The sequence below is a fragment of the Papio anubis genome, chromosome 6 (genome assembly GCF_008728515.1).
Source record: "Papio anubis isolate 15944 chromosome 6, Panubis1.0, whole genome shotgun sequence".
Classification (NCBI taxonomy): domain Eukaryota; kingdom Metazoa; phylum Chordata; class Mammalia; order Primates; family Cercopithecidae; genus Papio; species Papio anubis.
Window position 1 is genome coordinate 35,213,224 of NC_044981.1, and position 23,415 is coordinate 35,236,638.

Genomic DNA, 23,415 nt, shown 5'->3' on the forward strand with positions numbered 1-23,415 from the left:
TTAAGGCCAGGCGCGGTGGCTCAAGCCTGTAATCCCAGCACTTTGGGAGACCGAGACGGACAGATCACAAGGTCAGGAGATTGAGACCATCCTGGCTAACATGGTGAAACCCCGTCTCTATTAAAAAATACAAAAAAATTAGCCGGGCTTGGTGGCGGGCGTCCATAGTCCCAGCTACTCAGGAGGCTGAGGCAGGAGAATGGCGTGAACCCGGGAGGCGGAGCTTGCAGTGAGCCGAGATCTGGCCACTGCACTCCAGCCTGGGCCACAGAGCGAGACTCTGTCTCAAAAAAAAAAAAAAATAAAATTTTTAAAAGGACTTTATTAAAGAGTGCTATGGTTAAAAGTCAGGTTAACTAAAAGTGGATATTCAGGCTCTAATGGCCTGGAATCCATGGGAAAAACAGGAGGCACCAGAAACCCTTTTCCTGGCCCTGTTCTTCCAAGGACTCCACCATAAAGCCACTACCCAATTAAGAAACTTAAAAACTAGCAAATGAAAAATCTTACAACTACTATAGTAATCTTCTTCTGTCTGTCTGTCTATATATGTGTTGTGTGTAATGTTCATATAAAAGAGCTCTAATTAATTGGCTTAAACAAAAAAGAAGCACTTAAATATTTTGAAAGCAAAAACTGTAATGCCTTTTAGTTCATGTAACTTTAGTAATCTTTGGGAAATAAAAACAGCTTTAAATATTATTGATAAAATAAAGACATTTTGTCTAAATTATGCAGGTCAGATATTAGCTTTGCTATATGCTTTAAGGTCATAAACTGCTTTGACTTTTGAAAATCGTTCGACTTATTTTGGAGACGTTAAATTCTAAATAAGGCCTGGGGATATATGGAATTAGCCATGCCCCCTAGTTATACAAAGAATATAAAGAAAACAGGTTTTATATAAGAAAGGATGTTGTATGGTAAATTCTTGTCCTAAAGTAAAATGACTAGTTGTTTAAAAAGAGGGATGTTTAGGGCAAGTCAGAAAGTCTAAACATGTCATACATAGTCTGTGTAACTTGTGAAAGAATTGATGAAAAGGAATTTATGCCAGAAATGTTGTACAATTTAAAGGTGATTAGGCTTCCTAAATGCTTCATAAAATGTCACCATGACTCTTAACTGTACAGCCTGCCTGCTTCACAGCTAGTTAAGGCCTGGGACACCTGGAGTTAGATGCTGGAAAGAGTCGGACCTTTATCTGCATTTCTGTCTGGGTCCTGGGCTCCACACCGAGTACATAATTAAAATCCCTTACTTACCAAGGTTTTCGCCAAAAGTAAAAGTTGCTAAGAGTTAACATTGTAATATGTAATTGAGACTACTGAAAAAATAGGTTTACATGCAAGGTGTATAAGGAGAATGAAATGTGTTTTTTGTAAGAGATTATAAGAAAATATAGGAATGTAAATTTTTGCCTAGGTTGGAGGGTTAAAGGATTGTTTTAAATTAAATAAAGCTAAAGGTTTGAACAAGTTGTGGAAGGTTTATAAAAATTAATTACAGAGGCCGGGCACAGTGACTCATGCCTCTGATCCCAGCACTTTGGGAGGCCGAGGTGGGCGGATCACCTGAGGTCAGGAGTTCGAGACCAGCCTGGCTAACATGGTGAAATGCTGTTTCTACTAAAAATACAAAAAATTAGCCAGGTGTGGTGTTGCACACCTGTAATCCCAGCTACTGGGGAGGCTGAGGCAGGAGAATCACTTGAACCCAGGAGGCGGAGTATGCAACAAGCCAAGATCACGCCATTGCACTCCAGCTTGGGCAACAAGAGCGAAACTCCATCTCAAAAAAAAAAAAAAAAAATTAATTATAAGGATTCTATGTGTGAACATATTGGCTAAAGTTAAAATGGCATTATTCAGGGTTTTTTTTTCCATAAATTGGACATTGGAATAAAAGCACAAGAGAGTTTTCTTAGAAGATTTTCCTGCTCTGAGAAAAAAAAAAGTACAGGATTATAAAAGGTTTATAAAAATCTTACCTTATGGTCAAACTAACTAAAACTGAATAGATTTATAAAATGTTATTAAAAACTAGCTTTAACATTAAAAATACACTAAAGGAAACATAAAATTTGGTTTTCTCTTTTAGAAAGGATTTTTATTTAATATTAAAAGATAATGAAAGGTTTTTGTTTACCTTTTAAGTAAACTACAAAAAAAAATATTGGTGGGGGAAGGAAAGAAAGGAGACAGTCAGTTGGCCTCATGCTATCCTCATTGGATCTTGTTTGGAAAGCTAAATCTCCTTCCTATTTTTAGGTTATCATTTTGGCTAAATGAATGACTTATGGTAACCTAAGATTCTTTTTTTTTTTTTTTTTGAGATGGAGTCTCACTCTGTCGCCCAGGCTGGAGTGCGGTGGCGCAATCTCGGCTCACTGCAAGCTCTGCCTCCCGGGTTCACGCCAGTCTCCTGCCTCAGCCTCCCGAGTAGCTGGGACTACAGGCGGCCACCACCATGCCCGGCTAATTTTTTTGTATTTTTAGGAGAGATGGGGTTTCACCATGTTAGCCAGGATGGTCTCGATCTCCTGACCTCGTGATCCGCCCGCCTGGGGCTCCCAAAGTGCTGGGATTACAGGCGTGAGGCACCACGCCTGGCTGGTAACCTAAGATTCTATTGTGTAATATCCAGTGTTTTAAACCTTTGGTATTTAACAGACCTTTCAAAATCAAGCTCTAGATTATCGTGCTAAATCAGCCAATACTAAAATTGTTTAAATATACAATTTGAATGAACTCCATGATCTAAGTCAAATTACCTATGATAACCCATTACTTATCAGTGCTATACACCTAAATTGGAGAAACAACTGGTATTCAAGAGGACATAAGTCCAGTGTTAAGCATGGACTCATGAAGAACCAGGACAGCCACCTTGTCCTTCTTGAGTCCTTAAAGCTTTTATTAAAGGTTCCAGAAAAGATAAAATAATCCAAATTTAATATATTGATGTGGTGACTTATACATTGCAGAAACAGTTTAAATCCAGTGTTTGGTTCCATATTCCTGGAAAGACAATCAAAGCTTCAGATGCATTTGGCTACCTGATGGGCCATTTAAACATTTATAAAGGGATTTCATTCAATTGTCATTTTCAATGCATGTTTTCTGGTTGTATAAAAGCTTTCCCATGCAACAGGGCTGATATAGATTATAGTGTATTTTCACCAGGCAAAGAAAACTTTTTATGATTCACTGAGAACAATCCCTTCACAATCTAGAACCTGCAGATTGGATCGTCTGAGAACACCAGAGAAAGAGAAAGACTGTCCTTGCCATCCACACTACAGCAAAACTTTGGAGCTTTAAACCTTGGGTTCATAATCTCACAACTGAGAAGCGTCCCTCCACACTCCTGGAACTGTACACCCATTGGAACCCTTAAGGTAAAACTAACCAGAAAAGTTTCTCCCCAGAAGAAGATGGCATCCTTGATATGAAGAGCTTTTCCAAGGTCATAGATCAAAACTTCTACTATCACAAGACTCTTATCTTTGAATATTTTTTCCTTGTTTATGCCTCTATGGACAATAGAAATTAAAAGGGGGTCTATTATATGCACTTATAGGGTATACTTTTATTTGTGAAGGATTTTGCAACCAGCCTTAAACATGAATAACCTTATACTTCAATAGATAAAAGATGAAGGCCCAAGTAGGTAACAAACTTTAGTGGTACATATATTGCCTCATAACCAGTCAAAACTCCTCTTAACCCACATCATGAATTAAAGAGAACATTGACAAGAGGCCTTCACTCTTCTAGAAAGACATCATTTGTTAGGTCCTTTTTCCATGGTTTAGAATAAAAGAGGCAATAATTTGAAATGTCTCCCTCATAATAGGCTCTACAGCAAATTCTACTTTAAAGGCTATCATTATACAACAGATTTTAAATTCTCCTGTGAAAGTTATACTAAATAATAGAATTGGCTAAACAGAGAAGTACCTGTGCAGCTGCTGACACTTGTGGCCTATGGAGAAAAAAGCAAATGTAAATTATAAACAATTCTGGCCAGGCATGATGGCTCATGCCCGTAACCTCAGCACTTTGGGAGGCAGAGGTGGGTGGATCCCCTGAGGTCAGGAGTTCAAGACCAGTCTGGCCAACATGGCAAAACCCTGTCTCTACTAAAAATACAAAAATTAGCCTGGCGTGGTGGCAGGTGCCTGTAATCTCAGCTACTCAAGAGGCTGAGGTGGAAGAATCACTTGAACCCAGGAGGCGGAGGTTGCAGTGAGCTGAGATCGCACTGCTGCATTCCAGCCTTGGTGACAGAGCGAGACTCCCTCTCAAAAAGTAAATACAATAAAAATAAATATTCAGTTGTAGGGGATTAGTGAAAAGACCACTTAGTCAAGGAAGTAGACTCTTCATCTAGCTCATTCTTTTATCTATTTAATTTTAGGTGGTTTGGCTTATGGGGACCCTGGGTAAGGAGCATACTCCTAACTCTTGCTATTATCCACCCAATAATCATAATAGTCTCCCTGGTGCACTGTATTCTCTCAAAGGTTTTAAATGCTTCCATGCAGCCATCTCTAGAATGTCAAATGGTCTCTCTTCAACTGGAATAACGAAAACTGAAAGAAATGTGTGACCATGGGGGCACCGTAACCTATGAATGACATGCTGAGACCAGAAACCCAAAATGGTGGTAACTGAGAGTGGTGCTAAGGCCCTAAGTTCTGGTCACACTGTCACCTAAGTAAGAACCTGGCCAAAAGTGGGAAATTTTTTTTAAACAAAATTATGGGAAGCCATTATTTTGGACTGAGCTCATGCACTAGACCCCAACAAACCAAACCAAACTAAAATGGAGTCACTCATGCTAAATGTGACATAATCAAACTAAGGCTTTAAAAAAAACACATAAATGCTAAAACAGACCAGGTTTTGTTTTTCTCCTGTAAACAGGATGTTCCAGCATAAGGAGGTATCCTCTACTCAGTCCTTATTCTCTCCCTGCAAAACCCACTGTTCTACTGTTTCCTAGTGAGTTTCAAAACCATATAGGTACACTTATGACAGTGATAACATCAGTGACTAAGGTTTTGGTCAATCTCTCAAAATTGAGAAAATGACCAAAACAGGGGAATTGTTAAGGCAAACTAAGTATGGCCTAAGAAGGACTCTGTCCTTCTATATTTAAGTCCTTGTAGATGAACTGTAATGTAGCTTAATAGTCAAACAAAATTGAAAACCTAACCTAATAGCATACATCTGTAATAATAACTGAGTAGTGGCCAATCCCAGTGGCCATACTTCAACCACTCACAGCCTGCTGAATGTTCAAACTGCGTTCAAAGAAGGCAAACACTGAGCTGTAACCAACCTCACTGTTTCTGTACCCTACTTCCGATTCCTGTACCTCCCTTTGCCTTTTTTTGTCTATAAATTTGTTCTGACCATGAGGCACCCTGGTAGTCTGTGAATCTGCTGCAATTCTGGGAGTTGCCTGATTCGCGAATTTTTCATTGCTCAATTAAACTCCTTTAAACTTAATTCGCCTGAAGTTTTCATCAACAGAGTAAGCTCTCAGTAATGAATGGGCTGAGTGTAAATTGGAGGGATTTGTTTGTCTTTCTCAAGAGTAGGAACTTCCGGAAGGAAGGGGCTGCTCTTCATTTACGTTTCCCTTCCACTCCCATCCCTTAATGCCTAACACACTGCCTGGCACATAGTACGGGACTCAGTAAATGCTCGTTCAATGGGTCAGTTCAGCTATGAAGTCTGTGTGTCAGTCCAGGTAAATAAGGGAGACAAGGATTTAGGACTAGGGCGAAAAGAGCCCGATCGGGAGAAGGACGCCAGGGGGAGCAATAACCTGCACTCTCCAGATATCGCGAGAGCTCCCGCGCTCGCCACGACGCTGAGTGTTCCGTTTTGGGCGGAAGCGCTGGACGAGAGGAGAAACTACTGTAGGGACAAGGCCTCGCCCATGGAGTGGGGGTTGCTTCCGGGTCGCGCTCCCGGAAACAGGAAGTTGCCCATCCTCCTTGCCCGGCGGCAGCTGTCCGCGAGGCGGGAGGAGCCCGAGGGGGCGCGAGCCCCGCATGTGAGTGACTGGGGCCCGAGGCTGGGTGGGGGGAGGCCGCCCTGTGACAGCCTCGCCGCCGCGCCCGTCTCTGACATCCTCGCGCAGCCGCTCCTCGCCGCTGCTACCACCCTCTATCCCAGCGCTGATCCCTTTTCTGAGCCTCTCCAGTTTTGTAGACTGACAGCATCCCCTGGCAGCTCCCGCGGGGTCGACTCCCTTAAGACATCTGTCACTTTCCTTGACCACGCCGGGGAGAGCAAAACGAGGTCGACCTTGCTTGCACTTGCTTCTCAGGCATCACAGCAGTGTCCAAAACTTGAGAGTTGCTAATGAAGTCCAGATTTCTGCCCTTTTGACGGAATTTTTAAGAAATTAAGAGTAGATTCCCCACCCCCTTCTGAAAGGTGTTTTTCTAATAATTTTTAGGGGGAATTTTTTTTTTTCTTCAAGCGTGTACTTGGTATGTGATAAACCTGGCATCTTGGATTTCAGAAAGAAATATGACTTGGTTTATTGACACCAGTAAAATAGTTGTTTGTAATCACCTCTTAGTAGAAGGAAATTTGCCTGCGTCATGTTTTGTAGTATTTTATGACTGTTAACTGTGCAGGCCACACTTTTTCTAGTCTCAGAGCCCTCATAGCCATAGTATTCGCAAATATGTTTCTTTTAAAGTATTTAGTCATCAATCAACTTTATAACAGAGACTACTTTCAGATACTTAGTATTCTGGCTTTTCTGATTGCTCATTTGGTAGTTCCTGTGGTGGAATCTTCTATAGACGTCTCTCCCTTAACAAATTCGTTTATTTGAATTTGAGTTGTCAAAATTTCCCTCTAGGGAACAACATGCCTTTAAAATAAAAACTAATAAATCCAATTCTGCTACATTGAAGTGTTGACTAAAGGTTCAAATAGCCCAACTTGCGTACCAGAAAGAGGTCCTGTTTCTCTGTCAGACCTTTTCTGCCTTGGACTGAAGCATTTTTCAAGACCTGCTTTGAATACGTGTTCCTCGACAGCTACTCCGCAAACCAAAAACAATGTCCAAATGCTAGATTGCTAACCTGCTAACGTTAAACCCTCATCACATTGATGCTACCTCTGCGTTTTTTTTTTTTTTTTTTTTTTGAGACGGAGTCTCGCACTGTCGCCCAGGCTGGAGTGAAGTGGCGACCTCGGCTCACTGCAAGCTCCGCCTCCCCGGTTCACCCCATTCTCCTGCCTCAGCCTCCCGACCTCTGTATTTTTAAAAAAGAATAAAAGAATAAAACGTGAATAAACCATGAACCATGAGTTACATTCAGTTAGTTCGGAATGATAACTTTAGGTCCTTTCTATAAATTTGTTCAACATTGATCTGATTCGACATCTGAGGTGAATTCCCACGTCTGTTCTTAGTTTTTTGTGTTTTCTCCATTTATCTCTGCTTTCAAGAAACACTATTTAGGGTGGGAGGTAGACAGGAAAATAGATGTAATACAAAGCCCTAGAGGTTCATAGGACAAAAACTGAGGTCAGCGTCTTAAAGAGTTCACTTATTGGACAAAGCACTGGAGATTAGGCTTTTTAGGCAGAGGAAATTGTATATGCAAAAGCAAAAAGATATGAAACCATGTAACAGTGTAGAATGTGAAGAAGGATTGATGGGAAATGAAACTGAACAGGTAGGCAGTGACCAGATCATAAAGGGCCATGGTAAGTAATTTGGACTTTATCTTTAAAAAGAATCTCACTCCATCACCCAGGTTGGAGTGCAGTGGTGCGATTATGGTTCACTGCAGCCTTGAACTCCTGGGCTCAAGCTACCCTCCCACCTCTGCTTCCCCAGTAGCTGGGTCTGCAGGCGTGCACCACCACACTCGGCCAATTTTTATTTTTATTTTTATTTGTAGAGTCAAAGTCTTGCTATGTTGCCCAGGCTGGTCTTGAACTCCTGGGCTCAAGCAGTCCTCCCACCTCAGCCTCCTGGTGTTAGGATTACAGGCATGAGCCACCATGCTTGACTTGGGACTTTATCTTAAAATAATTGTTATTAGGTATTTAATTTGTCTGGCTATTGGAACAAAGGTGTTACATCATTTTATAATTCTCTTAAAACATTGTGGGGTAGAAATAATTATCCCCATTTTATACATGAGAACTCTGAGGCTTAGACGGGATAAGTAGTGTCTCCTGGCCACACACTAAGTGGTAAAATCTAGAATTTGCATCCAGCTTTTTCCAACTCCAGTATCTGTGTTCTTAGTCGCCATGCTAAACTGCTCCTGCAGAGGATGGGGAGTGTTGGAAGGTGCTTAGCATGAACCAATTTGTGTTTCAAAAAAATAAGTGGCCGAGTGTGATGGCTCACGCCTGTAATGTCAACACTTTGGGAGGCTAAGGTGAGCGGATCACTTGAGGTCAGGAGTCTCACCAACATGGTGAAACCCAGTGTCTACCAAAAAAATACAAAATTTAGCTGGCTGTGGTGGCATGCGCCTGTACTCCCAGCTGCTCGGGAGGCTGAGGCACGAGAATCTCTTGACGTCAGGAGACAGAGGTTACAGTGAGCTGAGATTGTGTAACTGCACTCCAACCTGAGCGAAGAGTGAGATCCTGTCTCAAAAAATAAAAATAAAGTAAAAAATAAAAAACTGGACAAGGTAGAGGATGGATTGGGGAAGAGGAGAACTGGAAGTATAGAAATGAACTACCCTTTGTGTTGGTCCCTAGGAAAGACGTTGAGGGCCTTAACTGTGCCGTTAATGTAGAGGTAGAGAGGAGGGGATGAATGTGAGAATTATATAGGAGGCTGAATCGAGAGGACTTAGTGATAGTTTCATTGGTGGGAATGAGGTAGGAGGAGAATAGTTTTTAAATTTGGAGGATTAGTGTTTCCATTAAGAAAAGGAGTGCAGTAGGAGAAATGGGTTAAAGGAGAAAAACAGTAAGTTTGGTTATTGACACATTACATATAGGAAGCTATGGGAAACTTGGATCATTGTGTCTGGTAGGCAGGTAGACAAATGGGTCTTGAACCCTGGAGAGAGTCGTAGGCTGGAGAAGAGATTTGGGAATCACTAATAGCTGGTGGTCGAAGCGTTGGAGGGAATAAGAAGGTCAAGGATAACTGTGGTGGATACCAGCACTTGGGAAGAGAACGAGAGAATTATGTTAAGGTTTGAGTACACTTGTGGGAGATAATGGGGTAGCAACAGCAGCTGCTGCAGAGAGTTCAAATAAGGTAATAACTGAAAAAAAGTCCTTCGATCTTGGCGTTTAGAAAGCCATTTGTGGCCTCAGTGAAAGCAATGTTGTTGGGAGTGAGGAGGCAGAAATATGATTTCAACAGGTTAATAATGGCAACCTGAGAAACAAGAAAGTGAGTGACTTTCTCCCCCCAACCCCCAAAGGAACTTGCCTCTGAAGGGAGGGAGGGAGGGAAAGAGTACCAGAAACTTAGAAAGGAAGGATTATGGCATTTTTCTAATAGTAGAAACTGGAAAAGGTGAGGATGGAAGCAAGTAAAGGTAAGCTTAAAATGTGGAGACTTCTGCTTCAAATAGGTCAATGTCATAAAAGGCAAAAAAAAAAAAAAAAATGCTGGGGACTTGTTCTGGATTTAAGTAGATTGAAGAGAGGTGCGGCAGCCAAATTCAATGTGTGGTCATTGGTTGGATCCTGGATTTTTAAATAGCTATGTGGTCTTTCTAAAAAATTTGGTAGTTAAAGAAATTTGACTAGAGACTGAGTATTAGGTAATATTAAGAGAATTACTCATTTTAATGGGTATGGTAATAATGCCAATGGTTGTACGGAATAACGTCCTTATTCTTAGGAGATGCATGTTGAAATATTTAGAAATGATTTCATAATGTGTTGCAAGTAACTTTCAAGTAGTTCTGGTAAAAACAGAAAGAAAATATAGCCAAATGGAGATAACTGGTGAATCTAAGTGAAGGATGTCCAGATGTTCATTGTACTATTTTTGTACAAAAAGCTGTACATATTTAATGTGTACAACTTGATGAATTTGGACATAAGCATACCCTTGTGAAACCATCACCACAATCTGTGCCATCAACCTATCCATCAACCTCCAAGTTTCCTCCTGCCTTCTTATTTATTATTACTGTTAGCAATAAAAACACTTAACGTAAGACCTGCCTTCTTAGCATATTTTTAAATATACAATACAGTATTGTTAACTCTAGGCACCGTGCTGTATAGTAGGTCTCTAGGAGTTATTCATATTGTATAACTGAAACTTTGTATTCTTTGCCCAGTACCTCCCTGTTTCCCCCTGCCTGCAGCCTCCTGTAACCACCATTCTGTTCTTTGCTTCTATGAGTTTAGCTATTTTAGATTAATTGTACAAGTGGCATCATGTAGTATTTATCCTTCTGTGTCTGGCTTATTTCACTTAGCATAATGTCCTCCAGGTCTATCCATGTTGTTTCAAATATCTGGATTTCTTTCTTTTTTAAGGCTGAATAATATTCCATTGTATTTTTAAAATTCAATGTATATTAAAAAATTCTTTTTAAATTTTTTATTCTTTTGAGACAGAGTCTCACTCTGTTGCTCAGACTGGAGTGCCATGGTGTGATCTCTGCTCACTGCAACCTCCACCTCCCAGCTTCAAGCGATTCTCATGCCTCAGCTTCCCAAGTAGCTGGGATTACAGGCATGCGTCACCATGCCTGGCTAATTTTTGTATTTTTAGTAGAGACAGGGTTTCGCTATGTTATGTTGGCCAGGCTGATCTCGAACTCCTGGCCCCAAGCGATCCACCCCCCTCAGCCTCCCAAAGTATTGGGATTACAAGTGTGAGCCACTGTGCTCTGCCTGTACCTTGATTGTAAATTTTAAGCATTTATTATAGTTTTAAGTTACTATTTTAAATTATATTAATCATTTTAATGTTTTATCAGTTATTTTTCCTTTTAATTGATGTTTGTTTCTTCGTAGTGGTTCTTATTATAATCTAAGGAACACTTTTTCTTTTTTTTTAATTGTACTTTAAGTTCTAGGGTACATGCGCACAACGTGCAGGTTTGTTATGTATGTATACGTGTGCCATGTTGGTGTGCTGCACCCATTAATTAGTCATTTACATTAGGTATATCTCCTAATGCTATCCCTCCCGCCTTCCCCCTACCCCCCTACAGGCCCCGGTGTGTGATGTTCCCCACCCTGTGTCCAAGTGTTCTCATTGTTCAATTCCCACCTATGAGTGAGAACACGCGGTGTTTGGTTTTCTGTCCTTGTGATAATTGGCTCAGAATGATGGTTTCCAGCTTCATCCATGTCCCTACAAAGGACATGAGCTCATCCTTTTTTATGGCTGCATAGTATTCCATGGTGTGTATGTGCCACATTTTCTTAATCCAGTCTATCATCAATGGACATTTGGGTTGGTTCCAAGTCTTTGCTATTGTGAATAGTGCTGCTATAAAGACACATGCACATGTATGTTTATTGCAGCACTGATTTATAATCCTTTGGGTATATACCCAGTAATGGGATGGCTGTGTCAAATGGTATTTCTAGTTCTAGATCCTTGAGGAATCGCCACACTGTCTTCCACAATGGTTGAAGGAGCACTTTTTCTTTACTAGAACATATCTTAAATTAATGGGAATCACTGGATAAAATAGAATGGAATATATTCATAACACTAAAGAATGGATACCATACTACATGGGTAGTGTAATATTAAAGAGCCAAGTAGGGAAAAAAGAAAATTTAATTTACTCTGAATATAGCTCCTAGTGTTGAAGATTGGACATATCTTGATGGACTTTTGAAACTTTCTTTTGAACTGTACTGTTTCCCCTTTTGTGCTTTAACTAGATGAATCAGTTTTCTATCTTAGAGTTGCCTCGCTGGCATAGCTCTTCAGAAAACAGAGACTCCAGGGTAATGACATATGAGTGTTCAGAAGTTACTTATCTCTATAGAGGAATTAGTTGTCTGTTACACAGGGCAAAAGAGAAGTTTACATTTCTCTTAACTTGCTTTCTGCTTTAAACAAACATTTGTATTGGTAAGTTCTATCTGAGTTTTTCTGTCATATATGCCTCTACCCTGTTTCTTCATAGACAGAGACCCAGAAGGAATTGTGGAGAACATCTCATCAGAGCTCTCACTCGTCTTCTCCTATTTCTGAAGTACTCCAGAAGTGAAACAACTCTCGGGCTTACCTCCCACAGGCCTCTCTTGAAAGCAAGGTTTCTCAACCTCGTTTTGAGGAGGGGTGGGAGGAGGCTGTCCTGTGCATTGCAGGATGTTTAGTCTTTGTCCACCAGATGCTAATAGTACTCCTCCAGTTTGTTGATTTTTATTTTTTTTATGAATTTTTTTTTTAAACCTGGAGCCTTCCTATGTTGCCCAGGCTGGAGTGCAGTTGCTGTTCACAGGTGTGATCATAACTCACTGCAGCCTCTAACTGCTGGCCTCAGGTGATCCTCCTGCCTCAGCCCCCCGAGTAGCTGGGACTATAGATATGTGCTGCTGTGCCCAACTCCTGTCCAGTTTTGATAATCAAAAATGTCTTCAGACATTGCCAAATGTCCCCTTTGGAGCAGAATTACCCTGAGAACTATTATTCTAAAGTAATGTCCTCTAGTGATCCTGCCTGTGCCCTTGCAGGTCTATGCCAGTGTTAGAATCAGGCTAACTCTTCAGAATTTCCCCTGTGGCAAAGCTCACTTCAACCAGAATTGGAATTACTTTCTGCAGGTAAATGGATTGCCATCAAGCCTCAGCTGATTTCACTCAATCCTCTCATGCTTGACGCATAGCAATGACCTTGTGTTTGATTTTTTTTTTTTTTTTGGGGGGGGATGGAGTCTCACTGTGTCACCCAGGCTGGAGTGTAGTGGTGCGATCTCGGCTCACTGCAAGTTCTATCTCCCGGGTTCACTGCATTCTCCTGCCTCAGCCTCCTGAGTAGCTGGGATTACAGGCGCCCGCCACCATGCCCGGCTAATTTTTTGTATTTTTAGTAAAGACGGGGTTTCAGTGTGTTAGCCAGGATGGTCTTGATCTCCTGACCTCATGATCTGCCCGCCTCAGCCTCCCAAAGTGCTGGGATTACAGGTGTGAGCCACCACGCCTGGCCTTGATTTTTTTTTTTTTTTTAAGGGATGAGATTTTTTGTTGTTGTTTAATTACCATCGTATCCAACCAAATCCCAATAGTGTCCCTCTAGCAAGACAGTAAAAAATGTCTCCGGGCATCCCTGGGGACAGAATCTTTTCCAGTTTAGGACTACTGATATAACCAAAGCCAGAAAGAGGGCTTATCATCAAAATCCACAGTTGTTCTTAGAAACGTTGTCAAGTTGCCATTAACTACCTTTCTGATAATTTGAGAAATGTGTCACAATCTCTGGAAAGAAGGATGCACGGCTTGCAAAAATATACTCAGTGTTGTAATATCATTCTAACTTGAATTACCCAACAAGAAAAGAAATCTGTTTTTTTTTTTCTTGTGATACAAACTGGGAGTTTAATAAGATTTTTAGGCCGGGTGCGGTGGCTCAAGCCGGTAATCTCAGCACTTTGGGAGGCCGAGGCGGGCGGATCACGAGGTCAGGAGATCGAGACCATCCTGGCTAACACAGTGAAATCCCGTCTGTACTAAAAGTACAAAAAACTAGCCGGGCGAGGTGGCGGGTGCCTGTAGTCCCAGCTACTGGGGAGGCTGAGGCAGGAGAATGGCGTGAACCCAGGAGGCAGAGCTTGCAGTGAGCTGAGGTCCGGCTACTGCACTCCAGCCTGGGCAACAGAGCGAGACTCCATCTCAAAAAAAAAAAAAAAAAAAAAAAAAAAGATTTTTATGTATATGGAAAGGGCTTACAGGCCAGGTGCAGTAGCTCATGCCTGTAATCCCAGCACTTTGGGAGGCCAAGGTGAGTGGATCACTTTAGGCCAGGAGTTTGAGAGCAGCCTAGCCAATATGGTGAAACCCTGTCTCTCCAAAAAAGACAAAAATTAGCTAGGTATGGTGGCATGTGCCATTTTGTATTGTCTTGCTAGAAGGATACTGTTGGCATTTGGTTGGATATGATAGTAATTAAACAACAAAAAATATCATCCCTTTAATCCCAGCCTGTAATTCCAGCTGCTTAGGAGGTTGGGGCATGAGAATCACTTGAACCCAGGAGGCGGAGCTTGCAGTGAGCCGAGATTGCACCACTGCACTCCAACCTGGGCAACACAGTGAGACTCTGTCTCAAAAAAAAAAAAGAGACATGAGGAGGCTTACAAAGGTTGCAAAACAGCCATCAAAAATGATGATGATTAACCCTGTTTTCCTCACCTGTACTTCAGTCCGCTTCAGGATTCTCCTACCGGCACACCAATGTGATGTTCTCTTTTGCCTCAGGGATACCTGCATGTGACCCCACCTCCCAACATGCACATTAGTTTTTCACTGGAATTTTTTTTCTAGAAGTCCTTTCTAGATCCTTTCCATTCTGGTCCTCTACTGAGTTTTAATGGGTTTTGACTGGGTATTGTTAGATAATGAATTGTAATGTATTTAAATGAATATTATTCCTGCTTGCTTTCATAGAATGTCTTTGTTAATTTAAACAGGAAAATGGCATCTCAGAATCACTAATCACAAAACCAAGATGTGAAAAATATTATAATGATAAGTTATCACTTTGCTTTATTTGCAGGAATCATTGTAGTCAATCATTTTCCAGTTCTCAGCCGCTCGGTTGTGATCAAGAGACACATGGTTTCCGAACTGCCAGCTCAGAATAGGAAAATACTTGGTAAGGGAGGCAGCATGCACCAACCCTGAATTCAGGACACTTGGGTTCATATCCTGGCAAGTTATGAAACCTTTCTGAGCCTTGAACATGTATGAAATGGAATCGATCACAGCTACCTTATGGGATCACAGTGGTTTCACTGAGATAATGTTTCTAGAGTGTTTAGCAAAGCACCTGGCATATAGGGTGGGAATAGGAATAGGAATGCAATTGAACATGAGTCTTTAGTTTCTAATGAATTGAATTTTTCTCCTTCCTGAAGTGTTCATAGATTCTTAGAATTTTAGAGAGACTCTAAAATTTGTGATCCAATCCTCTTATTTTTTGGATGCAGAAATAGACCAAGTAATTTAACTGAAATCATCTCACTAGCAATTGGCAAAGCTTGTCTCCAAGTTCAGTGCTGTTTCATTTTTCCAGCTGTAATATTTGAATACAACTCTATGGAGAACCAAAAAGTCATTGGCATAGCAAATCATGCCTTGCTTCTTCCCTGTGGTGCCACGGTCATGCATTGCTGTACATCTCTGACTCATTTTGTGCCCAATGATGTTCCTTAGAAGTGACTATGAGAATTTTGTGATTACAAAATTGATGCAGGAAAAGTTTGAGAAATGTGAAAATCACAAAGAAAGTAAAAATCAGCGGTGATCTCATTTTCCAGAGATGGTCTACTCCTGACTTATTTTTAATTGGAAATGCTGCATCTTAATTTCTGGGGGTTTTTTGGTGTTATTGTTAGTATGGCTCTTAATGCTTTCTAATCCATCCTCCTGGCTGCTAATCAAAAATGGCTTAGTGAAAAGAATGTGAGGTCCAGATGAGGCTCAGGTGACAACTGACTGGGTGGTCTCAGATAAGTCACTTCCCATCTGGAAATCTACTTTATATCTCTATAGATTTGCCTGTTCCTTGCAGGTTTGTTAAAAAGGTATTAAGAAAAAAAAGACGTGTCTATTCCTGACTTCTCATCTAAATGCAACTATATAATCTGTAGTTTTTTGTGACTGTCTTCTTTCACCTAGCACAGTGTTTTCAAGGTTCATCCATATTGTATCATATATCAGTACTGCATTCATTTTTATCGTCCAGTGATTTTGCATTATATGGATCTACCACATTGTGATTATCCTTTCATCAGTTCATGGACATTTGGATTGCTTTCATTTGGGGGCTGTTATGAATAGTGTTATTCACGTTTGTGCACAAGTTTTTGTGTGGACATATGTTTTCAGTTCTCTTAGGTACATACCTAGGGGTGGAACTGCTGGGTCATATGGTAACTGTGCCTAACTTTTTGTGGAACTGCCAGACTGTTTTCCATAGTGGCTGTACCATTTTATGTTCCTACTGGCAGTCTACAAGAGTTTCAATTCCTCCACGTCCTTACCAACACTTTTTGTCTGACTTCTTGATTGTAGCTATCCCAGTGGATGTGAAATGGTATCTCATTGTGATTTTGATCTGCATTTCTCTGATGGTTAATAATGTTGAGTATCTTTTTGTGTGTTTATTGGTCATTTGTATATCTTTTTTTGAGATGGAGTCTCACTCTGTCACCCAGGCTGGAGTGCAGTGGTATAATCTCGGCTTATTGCAACCTCTGCCTCCCAGATTCAAGTGATTCTTCTGCCTTAGCCTCCAAAGTAGCTGGGATTACAGGTGCCCGCCACCACACCCAGCTAATTTTTGTGTTTTTAGTAGAGACAGGGTTTCACCATGTTGACCAGGCTGGTCTCGAACTCCTGACCTCAAGTGATCCTGCCACTTTGGCCTCCCAAAGCGCTGGGATTACACATGTGAGCCACTGCACCCAGCCCATTTCTATATCTTTTCTGGAGAAATGGCTATTCAAATCCTTTGTCTATTTTTTTATTTGGTTGTCTTTTTATTACTGATTTGTAATAATTCTTGATGTATTCTATATAGACCACCCCCTTATCAGATACATAATTTGCAAAATTTTTCTCCCATTCTGTGGGTTGTCATTTTACTTTCTTGATGGTATTGAGACACAGAATTTTTAAAGTTTTTCCCCTTCCCTTGTCTTCTACAAAAAGTTTTTAATTTTGATGAAGTCCAATTTATTTTTTCTTTTGTTGCTTGTTCTTTTGGTGTCATATCTAAGAAACCATTGCTGAATCCCAGAATCATGACGCCTCCCTCCCTGTGTTTTCTTTGAAGTTTTATCGTTTTAGCTTATAAATTTAGGTAGTTGATCCATTTTGAGTTAATTTTTATGTATAGTATAAAGAAAGGGCTGGGCATGGTGGCTCACACCTGTAATCCCGGGACTTTGGGAGGCTGAGGTGGGTGGATTGCCTGAGGTCAGGAGTTCGAGACCAGCCTGGCCAACATGGTGAAACCCCTTCTCTACTAAAAATACAAAAAAATTTGCCAGGCCTGGTGGCGGGTACCTGTAATCCCAGCTACTTGGGAGGCTGAGGCAGGAGAATCACTTGAACCCGGGAGGCAGAAGTGGCAGTGAGCAAAGATCGCGTCACTGCACTCCAGCCTGGGTGACCAGAGCAAGACTCTGTCTCAAAAAAAAAAAAAAAGAAAAGAAAAGAAAAGAAAGGTCCAACTTCATTTTTTCATGTGTGGATATCCAGTGGGCCTAGCATCATGTATTGAAAATAATACATTAAAAAATATATAACTGTCCCTTGGTATATGTGGGGTATTTGTTCCAGGATCTCCACATACACCAAATCCTTGCATATTCAAGTTTCACAATCAATTCTGCAGAACCTGTTTATACAAAAAGTCATCCCTCTGTATATGTATACGCAGTTTTTGCATCCTGAAAATGGTGTATTTTCAATCCTGGGTTGGTAGGAAAAAAACAGCTTTTAAGTGTACCCACATAGTTCAAACCCATGTTGTTGAAGTCTCAACTGTCGTTTGTACTGGCTTTTTATCTGAATGTGGGGGGTATAGTGTGGTGGGCTCTTCTCTCATTCCCCCAGTTCCTCAAAGTCTAGATTGCATGCCTTTTAATCCACCATTAGAAGTCTTCTGATTCTGATTTAATTGGTCTGAGTTGATGCCCAGGTATGAGCATTTATGAAATGCTTTCTAGATGATTCTCATGTGCAAGCCAGGTTAAGACCTAATGAACTAAACACTTAATAGTCATAAAGAGGACCAGACAGGAGTGATTGGGAGGCACACTGCTGGAAGAGGAGATGTGCTGGTGTGTGCCGGGTTGTGTTGTAACAACGTGACTATGTCCTCCACCCTACAGGTGGCAGCATCTCCTTACTGAGAGAATACACATGTACTATGCCAGTACTTTTTGAGGCTAGAAGCACTGTAGGAATGAAGTATGTGATATAAAAGGACCCTCTGTATTAAAAATAAATAAATACATAAAGCCCAGTAGAAGAGAGCACAAACCCAAAGAAGCACTCTTCTTCCTCCTGTAAATGAAGAAAAATATTGTTCTGTAACATAAACACTTTTTAAAATAGCTGTTTAATTATTTTATCTTATTTTATTTCTCCAGAGATGGGATCTCATTCTGTCTCCCAGGCTGGAGTACAGTAGTATGATCATAGCTCACTGCAGCCTCGAACTCCTAGGCTCAAGCAATCCTCCCACCCCAGCCTCCCAAGTGGCTGGGACTACAGGTGTGTGCCACCAGGCAAAGCTGATTTTTAAAATTTGTTTTTCTTTTCTTCTTCTTTCTTTTTTTTTTTTTTTTTTTTTGAGATGGAGTTTCGCTCTTGTTGCCCACACTGGAGTGCAATGGCGTGATCTTGGCTCACTGCAACCTCCACCTCCCGAGTTCAAGAGATTCTCCTGCCTCAGCCTCCCGAGTAGCTGGGATTACAGGCACCCGCTAACACACCCAGCTAATTTAGTATTTTTAGTAGAGACAGGGTTTCTCCATGTTGGTCAGGCTGGTCTTAAACTCCTGACCTCAGGTGATCCGCCTGCCTCGGCCTCCCAAAGTGCTGGGATTATGGGCATGAGCCCCCGTGCCTGGCCTCTTTTCTTTTTTTGTAGAGGCGAAGTCTCATTATATTGCCCAGGCTGGTCTTAAACTTCAGGTCTCAAACGATCCTCCTGCCCTGGCCTCCCAAAGTGCTGGGATTACAGACATGAGCTATTGCGCCCAGCCTTGGAACTATTTAATTTCATTTTACAAATGATACAGAGAGAACTCTACTTTGCCCCATTAGTTTTTACCTTTTGTTCTCTGGACATGATGACACAATCTGGCTTTAAAATAACTATAAGAACACAAATTGAATTTTTAAATTAGTTAAAAATCTTAAGTCTTTTAAGTATATAAAATACAAATAAAATATGCCCTTTATTTTCTAAAATTGTATTTGTAGAAAAGCATGAGGACTCTGTTTGCTCTAGAAGAAATTTTAAAAAAAAGTAGAAAGAAAAGTGTGAGGACTGCAAGCCGCATGCCATGGTTTTTGTGTTGTCTGAAATCTTTGCTCTGCAGTCACCTTCAGTAATCTTCAGTGATCAGTTCTTCCTCTTGTGTTGCTAAAAGTCTATCTGGTATAATTGGAAAGAAATAATTGATCAACAACACTATGCATAATCCATTTTTTTTATTTTAGGAAATCACCAGTAGCAGATCTCCCATCATTGGTGTCAGAAATCTTTTTTGGATGTCGTTAGTGCTTCAGAGTCCCATTAGGATATATTGTGCTCTAGACCAGTGCTCCTCAGTGTTTGGGAACTAGTGCAGGTCTGTAAACTATTCCTGGCCCACAGTTAACTAGTATTTTAAAACTTGTTTGGCAATTTGACATTGTCTCTACGTATTCATTGTGTTTTATAAAAGTATTGGTCTGTAGAGGATTGCAGAAAACACAGAACAGGTCCTTCTCTACAGATGGTCAAGTAGCTTTGAAGAGGAAGTACCTAAATAAACCACCTTTCTTTTTACATTTATTTTCTCTCCGTCTCTCTCAGGGATTTTATATTGGAAGACATGGATCTTGCTGCCAACGAGATCAGCATTTATGACAAACTTTCAGAGACTGTTGATTTGGTGAGACAGACAGGCCATCAGTGTGGCATGTCAGAGAAGGCAATTGAAAAATTTATCAGACAACTGCTGGAAAAGAATGAACCTCAGAGGCCCCCCCCCACAATATCCTCTCCTTATAGTTGTGTATAAGGTAAAATGTTTCCTGAGTTGGTAATTGCTTCAACAGAGCACAAACTCTTCAACATTCTTCACAAATGCTATTGTTGACTGATCCCACCACTGAGCCTTGGTTTTTCTGTGAATGAATTGGCCTTTGCTCTTGTTACTGTGTGTTACTAGGAAATTTGACTGTGTTGTTAAAGGTCCTAGATGAAAGCTGCATATTTATAGTTAAATTATATTTGCATATTATTATTATTTATTTTATTATTATTATTATTTGTTTGTTGTGTGTGCGTGTGGTTTTTTTTGAGACGGAGTCTCACTCTTGATGCCTAGGCTGGAGTGCAATGGCGCGATCTCGGCTCGCCGCAACCTCTACCTCCTGGGTTCAAGTGATTCTCCTGCCTCAGCCTCCCCAGTAGCTGGGATTACAGGCATGCACCACCACACTGGGCTAATTTTGTATTTTTAGTAGAGACAGAGTTTCTCCATGGTGGTCAGTCTGGTCTTGAACTCCTGACCTCAGGTGATCCACCTGCCTCAGCCTCCCAAAGTGCTTGGATTACAGGCATGAACCACCACACCTGTCCTCGTTGTGTTTTTTTTTTTTTCTTTTTTAAGACCGAATCTCGCTCTGTTGCCCAGGCTGAAGTGCAGTGGCATGATCTCAGCTCACTGCAACCTCCGCCTCCCAGGTTCAAAATTTAGTAGAGACAGGGTTTCTCCATGTTGGTCAGGCTGGTCCTGAACTCCCGATCTCAAGTGATCTGCCTGCTTCAGCTTCCCAAGGTGCTAGGATTATAGGCCTGAGCCATTGCGCCTGGCCAAATTTTTATTTTTCTAGTCAAGGTCACACTCTGTTGCCCAGGCTGGAGTGCCATGGTGCCATCATGGCTCACTGCAGCCTCAAACTCCCAGACTCAGGTGATCCTCCCATCTCAGCCTCCCAAGTACCTGGGATCACAGGCATGCGCCACCACACCTGGCTAATTTTTCTATTTTTTGTAGAGGTGGGGTTTTTCCATGTTTCCCAGACTGGTCTCAAACTCCTGGACTCAAGTGATCTGCCCACCTCAGTCTCCCAAAGTGCTAGGGTAACAGGCGTGAGCCACTGCACCCAGCCTTTATGTATGTATTTATTAGTTTTTTGAGATAGAGTTTCACCCTTGTTGCCCAGGCTAGAGTGCAATGGCATGATCTTGGCCCACTGCAACCTCTGCCACCCAGGTTCAAGCAATTGCCGTGCCTCAGCCTCCCGAGTAGCGGGGATTACAGGCATGCGCAACCATGCCTGGCTGATTTTGTATTTTTAGTAGAGATGGGAGTTTCACTATGTTGGTCAGGCTGGTCTCGAACTCCTGACCTCAGGTGATCCACCCACCTCAGCCTCCCGAAGTGCTAGGATTACAGGCATGAGCCACTGTGCCCGGCCTAATATTTGTATTTTTAGTAGAGGTGGGGTTTCACCATGTTGGCCAAGCTGGTCTCAAACTCCTGACCTCAGGTGGTCCACCCGCCTTGGCCTCCCAAAGTACTGGGATTACAGGTGTGAGCCACTGTGCCCAGCCCCTTTGTACTTTTGTTGTTGTTGTTGTTGTTGTTGTTTTTGAGATGGAGTCTTGCTCTGTCACCCCGGCTGGAGTGCAGTGGTGCGATCTTGGCTCACTGCAAGCTTCGCCTCCCAGGTTCAAGTGATTCTCCTGCCTCAGCCTCCCAAGTAGGTGGGACTACGCCCACCACCACACCTGGCTAATTTTTTGTATTTTTAGTAGAGACGGGGTTTCACTGTGTTAGCCAGGATGGTCTTGATCTCCTGACTTCGTGATCCACCTGCCTCAGCCTCCCAAAGTGCTGGGATTACTGGTGTGAGCCACTGCGCCCAGCCCCCTTTGTGTATTTTTAAATGGTGGATTTAAAAATACACTGATTATATGGTAGCAGCTTGGTGAGCCTTGCAGTCCCCATAGTTCTCAAATTCTAAATTCTTCCAGAAGTAAACATAAGTGATTTGTTTATGAAAATGGGTTGGTTCTTAAGGCACATTGGAAATAGCAGAAGAGGCCTATTTTGTTTTGTTTTGTTTTTCTTGGTATTAAGGTATTTGTTTGCTGGGATGATTATTAATGCCTTTTCTACCTTTCCTTGTAGGTTCTCGCAACCTTGGGATTAATCTTGCTCACTGCCTACTTTGTGATTCAACCTTTCAGCCCATTAGCACCTGAGCCAGTGCTTTCTGGAGCTCACACCTGGCGCTCACTCATCCATCACATTAGACTGATGTCCTTGCCCATTACGAAGAAGTACATGTCAGAAAACAAGGGAGTTCCTCTGCATGGGGGTGATGAAGACAGACCCTTTCCAGGTAAAATGCAACATTTACTACTTATTAGATACAGTTTTCTTGACAGTATATGATAGGAAAGGAAGTAACATTTATTGATACCTAATGAGAGGCACCCTTCCTATATTGTCTCCTTTAATTCAGTCCCCACTAAAACTCTGTGAGATGGGGTTTATTATCCCCATTTTACAGATTAAGAAACCAAGACTCAGAGAGATTAAGAAACTTGCTAGAGGAACATCTGGTAGAGCCAAATTCACACCCCCAAATTCCAGAACACACATGATGGGGATGAATGTGTTGCCCATAAAAAGGATTTGATTGTATCTCATCCTTTTCTCTCCTGTGATTCCTGTCCATAATGCATATTTAGTACATAGGTATTGGTTTATTGAAAGCAACTGAGTTCAGCTTGCTTCTAAAGGTCCTCTAACAATCCTTGGCCTGTTGGGCTAGGTTTTTGCATAAGTATATCCCACTCTTTCAGTTTAGTCCTTCTGTCTATCACAGCTCATTTAATTTAGTGCTCAAAAGTGTATCAATTTTGCCAGTAAATCGAATTTTAAAAACACATAAATTTAGTAACAGTGCATCAGTGGCGTAAGAATTCATAGTTTGACAGACTATTTGAGGGGTTTCCTTTTGAGAATAGTGTAACATGTAATACGAGTCGAAATTTACTTTTTCGGGCTGAATGCGGTGGTTTACAACTATGATCCTAGCAATTTGGGAAGCTAAGGCAAAAGGATTGAGTGAGTCCAGGAGTTTAAGACCAACCTGGGCAACATAGCGAGACCCTGCCTCCAATTGTGTGTGTGTGTGTGTGAAAAGAAATTTACTTTTTGAGAAAGGGGGATATTATTTTGGGTTTTTTTTTTTTTTTTTTTTTTTTGACCGAGTCTCGCTCTGTCACCCAAGCTAGAGTGTAGTGGTGTGATCTCAGCTCACTGCAAGCTCCGCCTCCCGGATTCACACCATTCTTCTGCCTCAGCCTCCCAAATAGCTGGCACTACAGGCGCCCACCACCACGCCCGGCTAATTTTTTTGTATTTTTAATAGAGACAGTGTTTCACCGTGTTAGCCAGGATGGTCTTGATCTCCTGACCTCGTGATCTGCCTGTCT

General features: G+C 41.5%; 1 protein-coding gene across 1 annotated transcript in view; it reads left to right on the plus strand.

The window, feature by feature from the left end:
- Positions 1-5,902: 5,902 nt before the first annotated feature.
- Positions 5,903-23,415, plus strand: part of C6H6orf89 (chromosome 6 C6orf89 homolog) — a 34,096-nt gene continuing 16,583 nt past the window's right edge. The window contains 4 exon segments of the mRNA XM_003897538.4: positions 5,903-6,072; positions 19,771-19,939; positions 19,941-19,979; positions 22,100-22,313. Coding sequence (XP_003897587.1) covers positions 6,071-6,072; positions 19,771-19,939; positions 19,941-19,979; positions 22,100-22,313 — 424 coding nt within the window. The 5' untranslated portion in view covers positions 5,903-6,070.